Source organism: Myotis nattereri (assembly GCF_964212035.1).
Source record: "Myotis nattereri genome assembly, chromosome: 2".
Lineage (NCBI taxonomy): Eukaryota > Metazoa > Chordata > Mammalia > Chiroptera > Vespertilionidae > Myotis > Myotis nattereri.
This window is the reverse complement of record NC_138076.1, coordinates 135,775,509-135,796,596: the sequence shown is the minus strand read 5'-3', so window position 1 is coordinate 135,796,596 and position 21,088 is coordinate 135,775,509. Positions and strand designations below refer to the sequence as shown.

The 21,088-nt window shown below is 39.4% G+C and overlaps 1 protein-coding gene across 2 annotated transcripts in view; it reads right to left on the bottom strand.

Annotated features, from left to right (window-relative positions):
• SLC6A15 (solute carrier family 6 member 15) overlaps positions 1 to 19,730 on the bottom strand; it is a 45,087-nt gene extending 25,357 nt beyond the window's left edge. Inside the window, exons 1-5 of one of the 2 annotated variants that reach the window (XM_081084169.1) lie at positions 19,387 to 19,730; positions 10,047 to 10,511; positions 3,546 to 3,703; positions 3,063 to 3,189; positions 1,729 to 1,910 (exon numbers count right to left, since the gene is read on the bottom strand). In XM_081084169.1, coding sequence (XP_080940295.1) covers positions 1,729 to 1,910; positions 3,063 to 3,189; positions 3,546 to 3,703; positions 10,047 to 10,332 — 753 coding nt within the window. In that variant the 5' untranslated portion in view covers positions 10,333 to 10,511; positions 19,387 to 19,730. Of the gene's footprint in view, positions 1 to 1,728; positions 1,911 to 3,062; positions 3,190 to 3,545; positions 3,704 to 10,046; positions 11,800 to 19,386 lie in introns of those variants that run through there. The other variant, XM_081084168.1, reaches the window with a different exon arrangement.
• Positions 19,731 to 21,088: the final 1,358 nt, after the last annotated feature.

The window sequence follows — 21,088 nt, the reverse complement described above, 5'->3', positions numbered from 1 at the left end:
ATTTTGTGATAAGAAAAGGATGAATTTTTTAAAAAAAATAATAATAAGACACACTCAGATTAAGAAGAAACAAAATGTGGCAGTAAGACTCAAGCACAAAGATTTTTTTTTACTTCTCTGGCTAACCACTTTTGGTTCTCTTCCTACCAAATGACATTATCTTAAGAAACATGTAAATGTGGTTAGATGTGACTTAAGAATCTAGTCCTTTATTTGAAATATGACTGTAATGTATCTCAGAATGGTAGAAGACACCAAATTGAACCAATTAATTGAACTTATTTAATTGTATATTGACACTCAGAAAAAGATGAAAAGATATTTAGATGTGTTATTTATCACATTGATTTTTCCAAAGGAAAAATGGTGTGGGAGTTCCAGCAGGAAGGTAAATATGAAATTAGTTGTGATTTACAAGTTAAAATCATCAAACATTTTTAATTTAAGATGAAGTAACAGGAAGCAAAGATGAATTACGTAGACTTCTGACCTAAAATGTTAACTATATGATGTAAAAAAATATGGCAGTGAGAGGCATTAGAGGATTGCAATTAAATAATATGGGCTCTAGATTTACACAGAGCTGGGTTTTACTCCAGGTAGCAATTACTAGCCACGATTCTTTAGGGAAATTACCTAATTTCTCAAAATTATTTTATATCTGTAGAGAAGGCCTGAGAATAGTAATTACTTCTTAGAGTTTTCTTTAGAATTCAATGGGATAAAATATATAAAGTACCTATCACATTTCCTAGAGCAAAAAGTCCTTGCAATAAATATTGGCTTCTGTTATTGTTCTTGCTCTGATCATTGTGGGAATCACCTTCACTATCATCATTTATTACTACTACTACTATTATCTCCACTTCTACTAGCATATGCTGGTGATTGGTAATATATTAGCCTGGAAAGATATACAATCAGATCTATGCTTTGGAAAGAAAAAAAAAATATTAGAGATAGATTATTTAAGGCAAAGAAGAATCAATAATAAATTCTTGCTATAGTCCATCCAAGAGATATAAGAGCATTAAAACAAAGACAGTAATAATGAAAAAAATGCAATATGAAAGCAAGAGTGAATAACAATTACTTTACTAATGTATTCTTAAAAAAAAAAGAATTCTAAGTTTCTAGAATTCACTTAATGTCTTTTTCAACCACAGCCACTTAACATTTTCCATTTGCACTGGAAGGCATGCCCTTTAGTCTTTTAGATTTACTCTGAGTGGGTTGTTGAGATTATCATAATAATTTAGAATTATGGTAATTTATAATTTACCTAGTGCTGCTCAGATCTTTAAGAAACCCTCCACACTAGAGACCATATTAAAATATCTTATGCAAGCATTCCTTAGAATAACTACAATAGAGAAAAATGAATGATATAAGACAACTAAAATGAAAAATTTCTTTATTCTACCACTTTCCCCGATTTCCATGTTTGGAACTGATAATCAGAGAATTAAAATATTAGGGTAAACTCAATAAATAAATAAAAAATGGTATTGACAAAAAATTTCAAAACTCTTGATGAAATAAAAGATTATAAATTACTTTATATTTCAGTATAAAACACTTATCTCTTTGCTTATGTCGTTTTATTAATGTAAACATGTCGTGAAAGCACCACTTTTTATCAATCTTTCATTAACTATGTAGAACAAAGCGCTACTTGCGATTTGCCCACAGAGATTGCAGAATCGGGAGGGTCTCTAACACACTAACTTTTTCAGAAGACTGAATGCCTTTGATCATAGCGAAGCAAACCATGGCCCAGGCAACCAGCAAGCTGACGGCCATCTTCCAGTTTAAGCCCCCACTTTCAGAAATGGAACTGGAAATATCCAGTGCTTTTCTGTACCAGTAATAGGTGGTGTCAGAACTTTTTTCACATTCTGGCTCTATCACTGTAAAAAGAAAGATAACACAGTAATTTCAGATTATAAAGAGTAATAAGAATTTTTTCCCAATAAGCCTATAAATCAATTCTCAACATTTTCTAGAAAAGTATTACTATTCTACAGAAGCATTTAAATTCACAATAAAAACTCAACTGCAGAAGAAGTGAAATATCAACAGACATGTATCCTCTTTGATATTTCTTATCACACAATTATTAATAAAAACACATGAACTTTTTATCAAAGTAATGAAAACATATCAAATTTATAGTCCCTTCCACTCCCAGAATTATCTTACTGGGGCACAGCTGTCAAATGCACGGGTGGCTGACCATATGTGACTTTTGCAATAAGCTAGCCCGAAATGACCTGTGTTGTAATATACAATGCAAAGAAAATTTTGGAGACTTAATATGAGAAATATAATGCAAATTATTACATCAATAACTTTATATTAATTATACATTGAAATATTAACATTTTTGGATACATAGGATTAAATAAAATATTTCACCTGTTTATTTTTAAATTGTGGCTACAAGAAAATTTTAGGCATATTCTATATTTACTTGACATCACTATAAGGATATGTTCTTTATTATATTCTAGGATATAAAAATAAATGATAGAAAAACTATGAAATAAAAACAATTACTTCAATAGTACTTTTTTTTGTACTTTGTTTTTATTTTAACAAAAACTATAAGGCATCAAAAGAGGTGTACAAAATTAAAGGCTGTCAAAGTTAACAATATTTCACCCTAATATCATGGGGCACAACAAAACGACTCGAGCAGGAGAATGTAGTCAATAATATTGGGAAAGGTTTGCACATTAACAGATGATTACTAGAATTAGTGGGGTTATTACATTGTAACTTATAGAGATATCAAGTCACCACATTGTATACCTGAAACTATTATAACTACTAGTATATTGTACACCAACTATGCTTAACTGAGAAGAAGTAACTTGGGAAGAGCTAGTCAACTTAGATGGTGCCCAAGCTCTATTTCTCTGAGTATGGCAATCCTAAATGTGAGGAAAGTTGTTAAGATAATAATCTTTTCTACATTATTTTTAAAAATCTTGAAAGCTCATTCCTTTACCAACTTTATAATCATTAAATATAAAAACATTATATTGGCCATGTCTTACAAGAATGTGTAGCATTTTTCACCATTGGACAGTTATCCCAAGGTAGAGGGAACTGAAAAGACTGAGAAAAATAAAACACACTCCAGCCAATGATGACATTGTAGTAGAGACCCACAAACAAGCTCACCTGCAAAATAAAATAATGTGGTTACATTAAACCTCTGATGCCCCTTCCTTTGAAACAATGAGATTACATGTATATGACCCCATTTAACATTTTAAAAATCTTATTCATTTTATTTTCATTTAAAACACATTATCTTTTCTGAAAAAAAGTCTCTCACAGGTCTTAAGAACATGCATTAATAAGATTTAACTATATTAATATACTTCATCTTGTTTTGTATATTAGTAAAATCTCCTATAGTGTTTTTAGAAGATAAACAGTTCAGTAGAAATACATGAGTATTTTATTTAAATACAAATAATATAAATCCAAACACTATAAAAATTTTATGGCATATACTATATCAGGAAACTTACTACACAACTTGTAAATCCAATACCACCCAATTTAGGGCTTATGTAATTCCACACACCAATGCTTCCTCGTCGAATTCTTTGCCCCAGAGCAAGTTCCAGAAAAAAAAGTGGAACACCTACTATCATAAGCAATATAAAAAATGGCAAAAGATATGCACCTACAGAGACAAGAACAAATAAAATAGATTACATTTTTAACAGTCACAGTAGAGAATACACTAATTCTCATTATCTCATAAAAGATGATATTTGAACTTCTATATATAATAAGTATAAAGGACTTTAAAGAAAATGCAATTTCATTACTTTAAACTTTCTAGTATTTGAAACCTCAATTTGTCTGCTACAAAGAATTTCTGATAAAAAATAATTATGATAAAAGTAAGTATATCAATGAATAGCTCGGTTTCATTTTAATGAAAGGATAAACAACTTAATTATCCATAAAAATAATTGACTCCTTAACATTAATTATTTTCTCAAGTAGGTTTCACAAACTCATGAAATCTTTTTTTAAAAAAAAAAATATTTTTATTGGTTTCCGTGAGGAAGAGAGAGGGAAAGAAAGATATAAACATCAATGATGACAGAGAATCAATGATTGGCTGCCTTCTGCATGCCCTCCACTGGGGATTGAGCCTGCAACCTGGGCATATGCCCTGACCAGGGATGGAATTGTGACCTCCTATTTCATAGGTTGACACTCAAACACTGAGCCACACCAGCCAGGCATCATAAAAATCTTATTCATACAATATTTATGAAGTACTTTATTAAATTTTGTTCAAATTCATCTATTGATATAAATCATGTACTGCAAATCAGATAAATTAAAATGAATGAAATTTTATGTTACTAAAACTGACTTTTCTTCTTAAATAACAACAAAGGAGAATAAATGGCTGCTTCAACTAAAAATATAAAAAATACAATAACCTCTAACACAGAGAAATGTCATTTTCCCTATATATACCTCATATAAAAAGTACACTTTAGGAAACAAGCAATTTTTTATTTTCCAAAATTCTGTGATGGGGTGGTGAGATTTACAGAAACAAAGGCATTTCATATCTATACTAATAAAAGCTTAGGGGGCCCTTGTGCGTGACGTCATCACAAGAAGGCCATCACAAGATGGCCACCATCTATACTATCTATACTAATAAAAGCTTAGGTGGCCTTCACACATTATGTTGTCACAAGATGGCCACCACAAGATGGCCACGCGCACAGTGGTGGTGGGGCCTGGGGGCCGCTCTGCATAACACAGAGGAGGCCAGTTCTGTCATCTCCGCCACCTTGCACAGAGGAGGTGGGTCCCAGCAGAGGAGGTGGGTTGTGACAGTGGAGGGCAGTTGGGGGAGATCGGGCCGGCAGGGGAGAAGTTAGGGGGTGATCGGGCAAGCAGGCAGGCAAGCGGTTAGGAGTCAGCGGTTCCAAATTGTGAGAGGGATGTCCATAGGGTCCCAGATTGGAGAGAGTGCAGGCCAGGCTGAGGGACACCGCCCCCCACCCTGCACAAATTTTGTGCACCGGGCCACTAGTCTATTATAAAATACTAGAGGCCCGGTGCACAAAAATTTGTGCACTCGGGGGGGTGGGGGGGTCCCTCAACCCGGCCTGTGCCCTCTCGCAGTCTGGGACCCCTCAGGAGATAATCACCTGCTGGCTTAGGCCTGCTCCCGGGTGGCAGAGGGCAGGCCTAATCCCTAGGTGCAGCCCCTGGTCGGGATCAGAGCAGGGCCGATTGGGGAGTTGGGGCGCCGCACTCTGACACACAGAGCCGCAGGGTGATCAGGGGGTTGGGGAGCTCCCCCCTATCAGGCACAGAGCAGGGCTGATCAGGGGGTTTGGGCGCTGCCCCCTGTCACACTGATCCCGGTGCCGGGAGGCCTCTCGGCTCCGCTGATCCCGGTGCTGGGAGGCATATTACCCTTTTACTATATAGGATAGAGGCCTGGTGCATGGGTGTGGCTGGCTGGTTTGCCCTGAAGGGTGTCCTGGATCAGGGTGGGGGTCCCCACTGGGGTACCTGGCCAGCCTGGATGAGGGGATGATGGCTGTTTGCAGCTGGTCACACACCCTTCAGGGGGGCGGTCCCCACTGGGGTGCCTGGCCAGTCTGGGTCAGGGGCTGAGGGCTGTTTTCAGGCTGAATGAAGCTCCCAACTGCTCCTTTTTTTCTTTTTTCTTTTTATTCTGGGCCAGCTTTAGCTCTTGCTCCAGCTCTGAGGCCTCTGCTGCTGAAAGAAGGTATCTGGTTTGTTTGCATTCTATAATCGAAACTCTGTATCAACTCCAGCTCTGAGATCCCGGGCTCCCTGAAAGCAGGTTTCTGGGGTTTTGTTTAGCTTCTATATTTGTTACAATGTTTCTTAAACTGCAGGCTCAGAAGCTGGCAAGGCAGGCGGGGAATGTTGGTTTTCTCCGTCACTGAAGCAAGCAAGCCTCATGTTAGTTTCAAGCTGTCTGGCTGCCAGCTGCCATCTTGGCTGGCAGTTAATTTGCATATCTCACTGATTAGCCAATGGGAAGTGTAGCGGTCGTACGCTAATTACCATGTTTCTCTTTTATTAGATAGGATATGCTATTATCCTTTTAGTACAGTTTCTATGCTTAAAAAATATATTATAGCTAAATCGCAAATTAAGATATATATATATATATATATATATATATATATATATATGTATGTATATATATATATATAGTGATTTTTAAATGTACCATTTGACAAAGTTAATATTAGACTATTAATTGATAAAGTTAAATGTGAAACTTATACTCACTTCTACCTGAGAATATGTATACAAATCATTCCTTAAATAACCTGTAAGACCTACATTCAAATTTCTTATTGGAGTTTTGTACAACCAGATACTGTCAGGTGAGTTATGAAATCAATTGTACTAATTCCCTTTTTAAATAAAAGGCCATTTATTACATCTTCCAATTTTTAAAAATGTTAAGTTGTATTAAATAGATTTAGGAAGCTGTACAAATTGTTCAGGTATTCAGATGAAGAGTTAAATATTAATATTTTTTCAAATTATTTATCTCAATATTTATCTAATGCTGAAATAATGACTATATGCAAGAATTTTCCCTAATACAGTGGTCAGTGATTTTTACTGTATTATGGCTGACTTTTAGTCTTTCGGACTTGAATTGATTGTTCAAAGGAATAAATAATGTAAAGCATGGATGCATAGCTTATAGAACAGAGCTACCAAATTTCTAATTCTAAAATGATTTGTAACATTCAGACACTAATAACCTGAAAATGTTTCCAAAAGAAATGAAAGTGCATTTTAACACCTGCATCAAATCCTAGAATATGAATGGGTTTATGTGTGAGTGAATGACCAGGGGAGAAAAAAAGAGAATTAATTAAGACTGGACTCATTGGAAATCTTTCCTCAGTTATGTATGCAAGACATTATATTAGATACTTAGCTTTTTTCTCTAACTCAATTTAATCTAATATTAAAAATATTAGATTATTTTAATCTAATATTAAAAATAGTCTTGGCTAAAATATGACTATTTACCATTTGTCAGGTACATGTAGTTAGTTACTCATTTATTCCTTATAAGAATCCAATGGGTAAGTGCCATAAGTACTATTTATTTTCCTCATTTTATAGGTGTGAGAAATAAGCCAGAAAAAGTACGATAACTTATAAAAGATCACATGCCTCGTGTCCGAAAGAGCTCCAGTGGTCGGCAAACTGCGGCTCCCGAGCCACATGCGGCTCTTTGGCCCCTTGAGTGTGGCTCTTCCACAAAATACCGACTTCTGCGCATGGGGAACGAAGTTTCAATCGCACTGTACATGCGCGCCCACACGTGGTATTTTGTGGAAGAGCCACGCTCAAGGGGCCAAAGAGTCGCGTGTGGCTCGTGAGCCACAGTTTGCCGACCACTGAGCTAGGCTTCATAGTCAAATTGATTTCAAACTTTGAGCTGGTAGCTTCTATGTTATACCACTTATTAAGCTTAACCATTGTGCTTTAAGTATATTTTCAGACAAATCAACTTACATCAGGTTTATTACTTTTTATTCATATTATTCATAAAGTGCCTCAAATAATGAATAAGTAAGATTTGGGTAGCGAGGCTCTTTGACTCAGCAGCCAGAAGATACCACTTGAGTACCTAGAAGGCTCAATGCTAGACTGCATATTGAGCAAAATCTTTTGTACTCTAACAGCCATCTTGAAATGAGAAAAGTTCACTGGCATTTTGTAATATCACTCTCTAGTATTTGTGATTTGAAGAAAGGAAACAATATTAGGAAGGGTATTTTGACTACTTTCACATGAAAATTAGAAAGAAGAGCCACTTTGCTAATTACTAAATACGAAATTCTTTCTCAGCTCTCCATCAAGACAAAAATTGTATTAAGTGGAAGGCAACCTGACTCTTCAGTCAAGAAAACTTTCTTCCTTTACAGTATGAATAAGGTTTATAAGGGGAGAGGTCTGAAAATTAGATTTCATCTTCTCAAAGTCTTGACAAATGAAGTGATTTGTGAGAAACACAAAGCAGGGTAGTGCACAGCTGCTTATAGCTGATTTGATAAATAATTAATGTGATGTTACCGACTCACAAAGGAGCTCACAATTTCAGTGGAATGATGTGATCTGTAGTGGATCACCGACTATGTATTGATTCCGACCACTCAGGAAGATGTCAAACAGGCTAATTTTTTCAAACCTGTGATTTTGTGCCTGGTTGAATTAACTATGCAAGATTTTAAACCTTATTTTGTCACCATAACCCTTTTATCTATAGTGGCTAAGAAGAAATTTCATATTGAATGGTTATATTATTTCATTTGATTTGTAGGTGGCAATCACATAAAAATTAAAAATATTTGTTCAGTCAACAAAACTATCACAAACTGGAATCAAATACCAAAATATTCTTTCTATCCTTTGGGTACTGAAATGAGGCACATAAAATATTTAGTTTTTAGCCATGCTTATTTTAACAACTTCCATGTATATATAAATAATAAAGCTTCAAACTAAATGTTAGTAAACATTCAGTTTGACTTTGGTGTACTATAAAGATTATGTCCTACACAAACAATCTATTCCTTTGTATGTGTCCACCCCCCTTAATTTTTAAGAAATATTTGCTAAATAACCCCTAGTATTTATATGCACAAATACAAAAAAACTACAGTATCATGCTGATGTATATATTTTTGTTTAAAACTAAGGATTCTAATTTCTTTAAAGTTTTCTTTAAAACAAAACATTGTCCTCCAAATACTACAGAATTGGGACCCAAATATGTATGATATTTAAGGATAAAGAATGACTGGTATAATATTAATTACTAGAGGCCTGGCGCATGAAATTCATGCATGGGGGGTCCCCCTCAGCCCAGCCTGAACCCTCTTCAATCAGGGACTCTTTGGGGGATATCCGACTGCCAGGATTGGGCCTAACTACAGTTGGATATCCCTCTCACAATCCTGGACCACTGGCTCCTAATTGCTCACCTGCCTGCCTGCCTGGTCGCTCCTAACAGCCCCCCACCCCCCACCAGCTTGGCACCCCCAACTGGCCCCCTCTGCTGGCCTGGTAGCCCCTAACTGCCAACCCTGCCAGCCTAATCACCCCCAACTGTCCCCTGCTGACCTGGTTGCCCCTAACTGCACCCACCCCACCCCCCGCCAGCCTGGTCACCCCTAACTGCCCTCCTGCTGGCCTGGTTGCCTCTTACTGGCCCCATGCCAGCCTGGTCACCCCTCATGGCCCCCCACCCCCGCCAGCCTGGTTGCCCCACACAGCATGCTGTTCAGTCATTTGGTCATCCCTCACTAACACCCCTGTCGGCCTGATTGCCCCATGCAGTCTGCTGTTCAGTCGTTTGGTCATCCCTTACTAAGCCCCTGCCGGCCTGGTCATAGGCAGCCATCTTTGTGAGGGAGTGATGGTCAATTTGCATATTACTCTTTATTGTAAAGGATCCCATTAAATCCCTTCTACTGAAATCTTTAAAGTTCTGGTCAGCATTAGAAGACTATAATCATTCTAAATGATATGTCATTTTTGTTTTTATGGAGAGTAAAACAACTTTAAAAATTCAGATTTAATAAGTCATAGAGAGAAAATTTTGTCTTCACAAATATTGCCTTATACCAGAAACTTCAGTGTTTTTCCCCAAAGAGAATAACCAACAGGTACAAGGAATGCAACATTTGTTTAAAAAGTCAGTAATTTAGAGATTTTTAATAGAATCCACAGAAAGAATCTGAGAATGTATTACCTTTAAAGCAATCCTTGTGTATTCATAGCAAGCCATCTGCTCCTATGGGAACCTATTCTGAAAACAGTGAAACTCATTTTCAACAAAGGAATTTCCCTAGCTTTATAATAAAATTCATAGTTTCTAAACTACTGAGACTCTAGCAACAACAGCAGCTATTTGAGATAATCAATTGAAATCTATTCAGCAATGTATCACTTAAAAAAATAAAACTTACCACCCCCATTCTTCTGACATAGGTATGGGAATCGCCACACATTTCCTAGACCTACAGAAAATCCAACTTGGGCAAGGATGTATTGTAGCCTATTGTTCCAACCTCGTCTTTCATCTTTGATGTTAGATACTTTAGCATCTGTGTGGTTCTCTTTTTGGACATCAACAATTAGTTCACTTTTCTTAAAAGCATCATCAGCTGCATCTTCATTGGAAAGAAGGTCTTTGGCAGATTCAATAACTTCATCTTCTAATTCTTTTTTTATCATCTTGCTATTCTTAGGCATTAGAGAGTGTGGGTTGTATTATTTTTCTTAAATTCTCTTATGGCAAATTTGTTAATTATTTTAAAAAATAATTTAGTTGATATGAAGAAAAGACAGAGGAGGATATCAACTAAATCCTTGATTCAAGGTGGTAAAGTCTTACGGATCCTGGATCTGTGTGTCCAATATTCTGCAGGTATCTGTAAAATTTTAAATTAAAATGATAATATTTAATAAGGAAAACACTAAAATTAATAAATACCATTTCTTATTAATTTATATGATAAAACATCTTTCTACAGAATATAAAACATATGATTGTTGGCCTTTCAGAGCTTAACATTTCCACAAGTATAAGAATTGTATAGTTCACATGAGCTTCATACAGATTTTATTTTAGCTAACATCTTCCTTCTTTCAAAATTCCACTTTGATAGGACAAACTCAATGCATAAAATATTCTCTGTTCATTTGTAATTCAAATTTCTTGACACTTGCCCTAGCTTGTTTGGCTCAGTGCATAGAGCATCGGCCTTCAGACTGAAGGGTCCCGAGCTCGATTCCAGTCAAGGGCACATGCCTTGGTTGCAGGCAGGCTCCATCCCCATTAGGGGGCATGCAGGAGGCAGCCCGTCAATGATTCTCTCTCATTGTCGATGTTTCTCTCTCTCCCTCTCCCTTCCTCTCTGAAATCAATAAAAATATTTTTTTTAAAATTTTGTGACTCTTTTTAAAAAATTTTTCTTTTTTTCCTTTCTAACTAAAGTATAGGTCCCATTTTATTGCTTGTAGAACTACATAAACAATTGCATGCCACTCCTATAAATTTCTTTTATACAGAATCTCTTCTGTTAATGTATTCATTTATTCACTCATTTGATATTATGATGAACATTCAGGGATACAAACATAAATGAAACATACAAGATCTGCTTTAAGTTGCTTATATCTAAGAGAGAAAGGCATATCTCAAATAATTACACTATATTGCATAATTTAAATGACCCAGCTTCATTACAGTAACAGAGTCCAGTAATGTTGGATAGAAGTGACATAAGAGTTGGGCAGAGAGAGTGAGACCACACCAAACACAAGGAACAACATAAATACAAACAGAAAGTAGTAAAAAATACCTCACGGTATTTGTGTGAACAGTCTCTCAAACACCTCAAGAAAAGCACCGCCATCACTTCGGCAGTTTTTCTTTCTCTAGTTCATCTTCTGTTATATTGTATCTTATACCCTTTTCAGATACAGACCAAGCAGTGTACAAGGCTTGTCTACAAACCAATGAGACTGTCAGTTTTAAAAAGTGATTAAACACGTGTGCTTCTATTCAAAGCTGGATCAGGAGGCTTTAGAAATGATACTCCAAGAATTCTGTCAGTTGTTGCTAGAAAAAATAAAATTATTTCATGGAATTGCTGTTATTTTTACTTTAGAAGTCAGAGAAGCAGCCCATCATACTAATGTTAATTAATAAGACAGAGTGGATGGTAACCCTAAGAAAATATAATTATTTAACATGACCATGTAACCTATATTTTTGCCTTTATGATTAGATGTTTAGTTGTTTCCAAAACTAGAATCTATATGCTAAAACCAAACAATTAAAATTTGGTGAAGATTAATAGGAAGACTATGAAGAAAATTCTGAAAGAAAATCATTACCAATATCCTAATATATAAAAATCCTGGGTCAGTAACAACCGTAATGACCGGAGGCTCGACCAACCAGAATCAGTCCTGCAGTCAGCACTGGGTTGCCGTGGCGACCTTCACAGTCAATGCCACATGCTGTGGTATAAAACACAGTGTGCAAGTGATCAGAAGCACAGGCATGCCTCCATGCCCCCCCCCCCCCCCGCGCCACTTCCATCAGTACCACCGACCCTGAGGTGCCCTCCCTGAGCTGTTGACGGTGAGGCCTGAGGGAGGAACCTTCCCTCAGAATGCGAAGGCACTGAGTCCTGGGTTGCTGTGGTGATGGCTGCCAGAGTGCTTCTGATGGCCTGCAGGAGTGTGCAAATGATCAGAAGGGCAGACACCACCTCCCTGCCACCTCCCCCACTTTCATCAGTCCCACTGGCCCTGAGGCACCCTCCCCAAGCTGTTTCTGGCTGGGACGAGTCCTGAGGGAGAAACCCGCCCTCAGAGCACCTGCAGCGCCCTGAGGCAGATTACTAAGAGAAATTATGAATTTGAATGTTGCATTTGGTGGGAAAGCTCTCCCTCTCGGAGGGGATTTTCAGCAATGTCTCAGTATTGTGCCACATGCTATGTGATCAACCATAGTACAAACGAGTTTAAAGTACTGTAATGTTTTGTGATGTTTCAGAAAGTTGTCTCAAAACAAATATGAGATCAGAGAATTCTGTTTATAGTGAATGGTTAGTAAAACTTGGAGATGGGCAATGAATATTACTGAAAAACCCTGTGAAATGATTTGTAACAGATCTATTATTGAAGCTACCTTTGGAAATACTATATCCATAGATAATATTAAAAATATATCTATCTAAACATGAGATTCTTTGTCCAAAAAATGAGCACGTTCAAAAATTAAATGAAGAAATTTTGGATATACTCAATGGAGATTTTCACACATATTTGAGTGATGATTCCATTGATTCAACAGATGATGCTGAAAAGGAAAATTTTCCCATCGAATTTCTTAATGGCATTACTCCTTTGGGAATGCCATGTCATAAATTAAAATTGAAAGTGAGTGCAATCATCATGCTATTGAGAAATCTTAATAGTAAATGGGGTCTTTGTAATGGTACCAGATTTATTATCAAAAGATTGCAACCCAACATTATCAAAACTGAAGTATTAACAGGATCTGAAGAAGGAGAGGTTGTTCTGATTCCAAGAATTGAATTGTCCCCATCTGACACTGGGCTCCCATTTAAATTAATTTGAAGACAGTTTCCTGTGATGCAAGCATTTGCGATGACTATTAACAAATCACAAGGACAAACTCTAGACAGAGTAGGAATATTCCTACCTGAACCTGTTTTTGCACATGGTCAGTTATATGTTACTTTCTCTTGAGTTTGAAGAGCATGTGATGTTAAAGTTAAAGTTGTAAATATTTTGTCACAAGGGATATTAGTCAAGCACTCTGAAGGTGTTTTCACTCTTACTGCGGTATACAGAGAGATATTAGAGTAAGTTTAATCAATTTATCACTCATTGTATCAATGTTATTTTTACATCATGTTGTTTTTTTATCATGTCTTTGTTGTTATTATATCATGTTGTGATTGTTTATTTATTAACAAATTTATATATTATTTTCATATACATTTTACTAATTTTCTTTTATAGCAATATTATAATATTTCCTTTAATTAATTCCCTTTTAATGTGCATGAATTTCATACACTGGGCTACTAGTTTTAAATAATAGACACATCTCTAGAAAAAGGACAAAACTTCTCATGGTGACTACTTGAAACCTTATCAACAAGGTTTTGATATGGAAAAGGTTTTGAGAAAAAAAAAGTTTTAATTTGCATTGTTTCCCCCTAGAGCTTAATAAATAGTAGTTGACTAAATGAATAAATATAACCATTGAAAAACTGAAATAAGCTAATTTCCCAAATTATTTTTGCTGGAAGGAACCACCTGACATATAAGAAATTGTGATTTGCAAGACATAAATTATCTAAAGGTCTACCTTTATTGAATTATATAAAGATAAACTGTTGGCATAGTAATTTAACTAATGCATGGCTAACAGCATTGATTTTAATCTGACAAACTTGGAGTTGTGTCCTCACTCTATTATTTACCAGCTGCACAACTTCTACTAGTTCTATCACCTTTATGCTGTTTCCTCAGGTATAGTCAAGTTAATGTGCTTTTTCTTCATCTACCCAACCTATTTCATTTTTTACACAACTGTTACTATACCAGTATTCACAATTCTGCATCTTGATTTTTCAATTTGATAGGTGAAAAGTTCCCAGGGTAAGCATTCTACTCAAAGATAATAATCAATTAATCCTATGTGAAAGAATATCTTAGTAATCAATTAATCTTATGTGAAAGCGTACCTTAGTAATCACGAAGAAATAAAGTGACCTTTAAGACTGAAAAGAGCTCTATCGTATATCAAGCGACATTGTGCACTTAAAATCACCCTGCATTCCAGTAGATAGTTTGTTTTTCACCAAGAAATATGAGACAATCACTATTGATCAAAGTTAATATTTAAGCAGATAATTTTTTTATTTAAAAATATTCACTAAATATGTCTAGAAGAATATTTGTTTTATGCTATAAGGAAAATTGGAAATAAATCTAAGATTTCTGCCATATAATCTTAAATGTTTTCATATATCAGATTATGCCTATGATTTTTGTTAATAAACCCATCTGCTCAAAAACTATTTTATTTATTTTTTTAATTCTTTTTTTTTAATTAAATCTTTATTGTTCAGATTATTACATTTGTTCCTCTTTTTTCCCCCCATAACTCCACTCCTCCCAGTTCCCACCCCACCCTCCGCCCTCACTCCCCACCCACTGTCATCATCCATAGGTGCATGATTTTTATCCAGTCTCTTCCCGCATCTCCCACACCCTTCCCCCCCCCAAGAATAGTCAGTCCATTCCCTTTCTATGTCCCTGATTCTATTATAATCACTAGTTCATTCTGTTCATCAGATTATTTATTCACTTGATTCTTAGATTCACTTGTTGATAGATGCATATTTGTTGTTCAAAATTTGTATCTTTACCTTTTTCTTCTTCTTCCTCTTCTTAAAGGATACCTTTCAGCATTTCATAGAATACTGGTTTGGTGGTGATGAACTCCTTTAGCTTTTCCTTATCTGTGAAGCTCTTTATCTGACCTTCAATTCTGAATGATAGCTTTGCTGGATAAAGGAATCTTGGTTGAAGGTTCTTGGCCTTCATCACTTTGAATATTTCTTGCCACTCCCTTCTGGCCTGCAAAGTTTCTGTTGAGAAATCAGCTGACAGTCGTATGGGTATTCCCTTGTAGGTAACTGAGTTTCTTTCTCTTGCTGCTTTTAAGATTCTCTCTTTGTCTTTTGCTTTTGGCATTTTAATGATGATGTGTCTTGGTGTGGTCCTCTTTGGATTCCTTTAGTTTGGGGTTCTCTGCGCTTCCTGAACTTGTAAGTCTATTTCTTTCACCAGGTGGGGGAAGTTTTCTGTCATTATTTCTTCAAATAGGTTTTCAATATCTTGCTCTCTCTCTCTTCTTCTGGCACCCCTATAATTCAGATGTTGGTACGCTTGAAGCTGTCCCAGAGGCTCCTTACACTATCTTCGTATTTTCGGATTCTTTTTTCATTTTGTTTTCTGGTTGGGTGTTTTTTGCTTCTTCGCATTTCAAATCTTTGACTTGATTCTTGCACTCCTCCGGTCTGCTGTTGGGAGTCTGTATAATATTCTTTATTTCAGTCAGTGTATGCTTAATTTCTAGTTGGTTCTTTATCACAACATCGAGGGTCTCATTAGATTTCTTGAGGATCTCACTATATTTATCAGCAGTCTCACCAGTCTTTTCAAGGGCCTTACTAAGTTTATCAGTGACTTCTAGACAGTTCTTGAGAGACCTTAAAAGTGTGGTTTTGAACTCTATATCCTGCATTCTGCTTTCCTCCATTTCTGTCATTTCTGTCCTGTTTCTTTGTCTCCGCATTTTTTATGCTTTCTTGGTGCACCCCCTGTGGTCTTTGTGCACAGTCTTGTAGTTAAGCCTTGATTGTTGTAGGTAATACTGGGGGGGATTTGACCTCCAGGCCAACTGGCTGTGAGAATCAGCTGTGTCTTAGTATTTTACTTCCGCACTGCGCCTCCTCTGAGTCTCGGTATGCTTTTCTCTTTCCTTCTAGTTGTAGAATTTCCACTCAGCCAGCCTTCCTGTGGTTCTGGGTGATGTCCGTTCCGTCTCTTAGCTGTATTTTTGAAGTGGTTGTGCAAGGCAGCAATCTCCGGTGTTTACCTATGCCGCCATCTTGGTTTTCCCCCAAAAAACTATTTTAAAACCTACTGTGAATAGGAATATGTTATTATATCTAATCATGCATATGCATGTAGTAATAGAAGTTGAGAAGTAGAAGTTTTCAAAGCTTTTGATAATCACTGAAGTTTCTTTCAAGTCTATCATTCTAAGTCAATGATTTTTTAAATGGAGAATAACCCCAGAGATCTAAAGAATGCAAATGCTTGCCCATTTATAAAAAAGTTTTGTTTTTTGATAGGAAGTATATCTTCTACCATACACATAGTAAAATTTGAACTGTGATCACTGAATAAATCATTATAAGTATAGATTTTAGGTTTTAGTAATTATTCTAAGTTATTTTAAGTATTCAATTATTGAAGAGTCAGGCATCTCTTCTGATTATTGGTCTCTCGAATAGCTATTATCTAATTTAAAAATTCTTTACTATTTGCTTTGGTTTGAATGTTTATCTTCCCCCATTAAATTCAAATGTTGAAATCCTAACCCCATGTGATAAGAAGTTGGACTTTTAGGAAGTAATCTATATATATAAAAGACTAAGTGACTGACTGACCGACCGACAGCTATGATATGCACTGACCACCAGGGGGCAGATGCTCAACACAGGAGCTGCCAAGTGACAGCAACTTTGCAGAGTGTCTCTCACACTCTGGGACACTTTGGGGAGTGTCAGAGGAACAGTTTTGGCCTAATTCCCCACAGGCCAGGCCAAGGGACCCCACCTGCCGGAGAGACCCTGCTCACTCCACAGACACCCATCGAGCCCCAGCACTACCCAGGTATAACCAGCTGGGGAGGGACGGTGGGAGGCTGGCTCCAGGGTGTGTCTGGCCCATCTCTCCCAGTCCTGCCCCGCTGGCCACCTTCTAATTAATTTACTATCAATGTGCACAAATTCGTGCAGTGGGCCTCTAGCAAAAAATAAAAATTAAAAAAAAAAAATAAAAACAGAGCTAACTTAGACCCTTCCACTATGTGAGGGCACAATGAGAAGGCACCATCTATAAATCAGGAATCTGGTTCTCACCAGATGCCTAGAATGTGCTGGTGCCTTGATCTTGGACTTCCCAGCCTCCGGAACTGGGAGAAGTTAAATTTCTGTTGTTTTTAGTCCACCCAGTTCATGGTATTTTGTTATGGCAGCCTGAAGGGACTAAGATGGCATTTCTTATTTATTAAGTGGATAATAGAGCACTTATCTCCTAGAACATGTATGAAAACTTTTCATAATGTCAGTAAAATACTATATTTTGAGTTATACATATTGGGAGTATAAAGTAATTCTTGAATCAGGTATACAACTGCAATCAGAAAAAGAAGTGTCAACAAACAGATTGTCTTCCTTTCAAAACAGTTCTTTTCTGTCTTTCTGGGGGGTGGGGGGAGAATACACTGAATGCTTCATTTGGAGAAAAATCACCAATGAATTCCATTCAAAATTTGGTGGGATAATATATTGCAACAAAGATACAGGTGGGTAACAATGGCACTCATGTTCACAAAAATGAAATCCACGACTCTGATGGTCGAATACTCTGAACTTACTGAGAGCAATGCACGGACTCTTCAAGGAAAATTCAGGCATCAAGTACTAGTGAAGAACCTATTACAAGTCAAGCCCAGTACGAGGCTCTGAAGACAAGTCAGTTGGTATCAGCAGCATCCCAGTTCTTGCAGCATGGGGCTGGGCGGGGTCAGGATCTGAGCGGGGCCGCTTTGTAAGAGCAGGATATTTCCTGAGCAACCAGGAATGCAACGCTATAGGGCAGCTTTAAAAGCTGGGTGATGAGGAGCCCAAACGAAGTACATGAAGCAGAGCCTTCAGTCCTCTCGCTTTCTGCATGGGGAACCACACAAATAGTGCAGACGAATGACTGGGTCTACCTTTAAGACCTCCAAGGAACGTCGCAGTCATTTGCATAAGCACCCAAACACTGTGACGTCACCGCGCCCGAGTGCTGGCCGCCCCCTCTCACTCCAGCCTTTCCCCTCCAGGGGCGAGGAAAGAGAAGGGAAACTAAGAGCGCGAACCTAGGGCTGGCTGCCTGCACCGCCAAGGCGCGCGCAAAAGCCGCTTCCCTGCTGAAAAGAAACTAATTCCGGCCCCCGAAGCCTCTGCCACCCAGCGGGAGACAAATAACTGTCAGAGACATGACATCTCATTCATTCATTCTTATTTATAAGGCTGGTTGGAGTGCCTTCATGAAAGGCTGTCTTAAACTCAGAATTGTCCTCTGTCCAGGCCACTCGCAGACCAGCCCTGTGGATGAAACGCAGAAATGGTCTGGGTTTCCAGGTCACCCCCCGCCCCCCCCCCCCCCCCCTCATCTCCTTGAAATCCCAGCAACAACACCCTCACCGGCGCTCTGCAATTCCCGGGTGCGCAGGAGCACCTGGGCCCGGCTGTGCTGTCCAAGGTAGCCACGTGCACCGGCTCGGGCAGAGACTCACTTTAGGAACACGGATCGCTCCACGCCTCGGGCGAAAGGTAGTTGGGCTCCAGTGAAAACACACAGCCTTTGGCGGTCGCCGCGAGTAGTAGCAAAAGCAACCAGGGCCAAGGAGGAATGAGGCTGCTCCCTCCCCGCCTCGCCGCTCACACTCTCGGGGGTGGGTTTTCAACGCACCTAGAACCTCGGGAGCGCCTTTCTCCGTCGCGACACTCGCAGCTTTCCACCTGGACTTGCCCCGGGGGAACCCGACCCCCAGCCCATCCAGATCTGACTTGGAAAGGAGCAGTCTCTCGGGGAGGCCGTGGGCAGTTTCCACGACGAGAAGGAAAGGAGGAGGGCCGCACGTTTCGACCCATGTGCTTCCCCCCCACGCTCCGCTCCTCACCTCCCCTCCGGGGGTGCTCGGATGGGCTGCAGGGCGCACAGCCCGGAGGGTCTCCTGCAGAGCCCAGCGTTTTGGAGTCTCCCTCCCTCCCTGCCCTCATCTCGGGACACAGCCTTCCCGGGTCCAGCATCGATTCCGCTCCCGCCCGCGTCCCCGGGCTCCCAGGGTGGCTGCGGGCGAGCCCCACCCTAATAAACCGAGCCCTCGGCGGCGGGAGCGCGCCTTACCCTTAGCGGGTCCAACCGGCTCCTCTGGCCGCTTCCAAGTCCGACAGGAGCTGCGGTGCCAACGGGTCGGGGCCAGGTGCCTGCGAGGGAGGCCGGGAAGGAGCGGTCTGGCGAGCAGCGGCCGCCTGCCAAGGGCGGGCCCTGGGGCGGGTTGAGGGGTCGCAGCCCAGAGGGCAGGCACCGAGGGACTCGCCAGGGCCTGCGAGGGGCTGGGAAGGAGCACGAGATGCAGCGCGCGCGTGGGGAGAGGAGAGAGAGAGAGAGAGAGAGAGAGAGAGAGAGAGAGAGAGAGAGAGAGAGAGGTGAGTGTGTGTGTGTGTGTGTGTGTGTGTGTGTGTGTGTGTGTGTGTGTGATGGAGGCGCCCACTAGCCGGACCCGCCCGTACGGACAGGCTGCGGGAGGCGGGAGGCGGGAGGCGGGAGGCGGGAGGCCGGAGGGAGGCGGGGGGCCGGGCGCCGCCCCTCCCCGCTCCACCGCCCCTTGACGCAGAGGCCGCTGCGGCTGCCCCCGTCCTCCCAGCGCTCCGGCTGGACCCGGCGGGGCTGCATGGACCCGGGAGCCCGCCCCAAAGCTAAACAAAGCACATCCCCGGGCCACCCGGGCCTCCCCACCCCGCTCCCAAAGGGTAGACACCAGTTGCCCGCCCCCGCACCCCCCACCTCTGTCTCAGCGAGGGTAACAATAGAAATGGTCTGACCTCTCACGGTCTGAATATTCTCTGAGAGGCGGTAATGGGACTAGAAGAAGTGGGTGACTCAAGGTACCTTTTATTTATTTTTTTCCCTAGCTTTCTCTCCAAGCCGCTCCTTTACATCTCTGGCAAAAGAAAAGCACTCTGGGCTTCCGCCAGCAAGCCGCGGCCTGATAGCGCTTCTGGCCACGTTAGGAAAGGCCGTTTCTGGCGCTGACCCGCACCCTATCTGGCCCCTTAGCTTCCAGCTCTTCTCCAAGGGGTCTCAGTACAAGGTGAAGGCTGACTCACTTCTTCTGGCAATCAAGACACAATCATAATTAAGCCAAGTGGAGAATTCCTAAAATATACATCACTGAGCACAAAGCTTAGCCTCCTTTTGAAAATGCATGAATCTTACCTAAACATGGCTTATGCGCCAGAGATTAAATTCCATGTCCTTGAAATTTTCAAAATTTGAAATAAATGCAAAGTGAACCTTAAACATATTATAGCAGAAAGGTTTGGTGACTTGGTAAAGAATATTTTTCGCTTCCAGATGATTAATAAAAATACCTCTGTGCACTTCTAGGCCTTCCAACAATCCCACAGATTTCCAGCTACGAATGAATTAAATAATAAACCCATTTCAGACAGGTTTTTCATGCATTGAAAAAAAATCTCCTGGAAAGAAATCACAAGACCTAAATTTCAGGTCAGAACATTGCTACTAATCCTTGGCTTTTAAGGCAGCCAAGAGAGCTTTATCTCAGTCTCTTTAAAATAGTTTTATTATTATTATTATTAAATTTGATTTGATCCCCTGGATGCCCCTGCCTTGCCATGTGTAAAAAATACTCTGATTGCTGCCCTACAGGAATAAAATAACAGTTTCAATAAACCTCTTAACAGAATATCATGCATAATTTGCTTTTTACTTCACATATTGGTGACAGGCAAATATTGTGTTCATACATATAATTTGTACAGTATATATTGAAATTGAGATATAGTGAAATAATACCAATAGC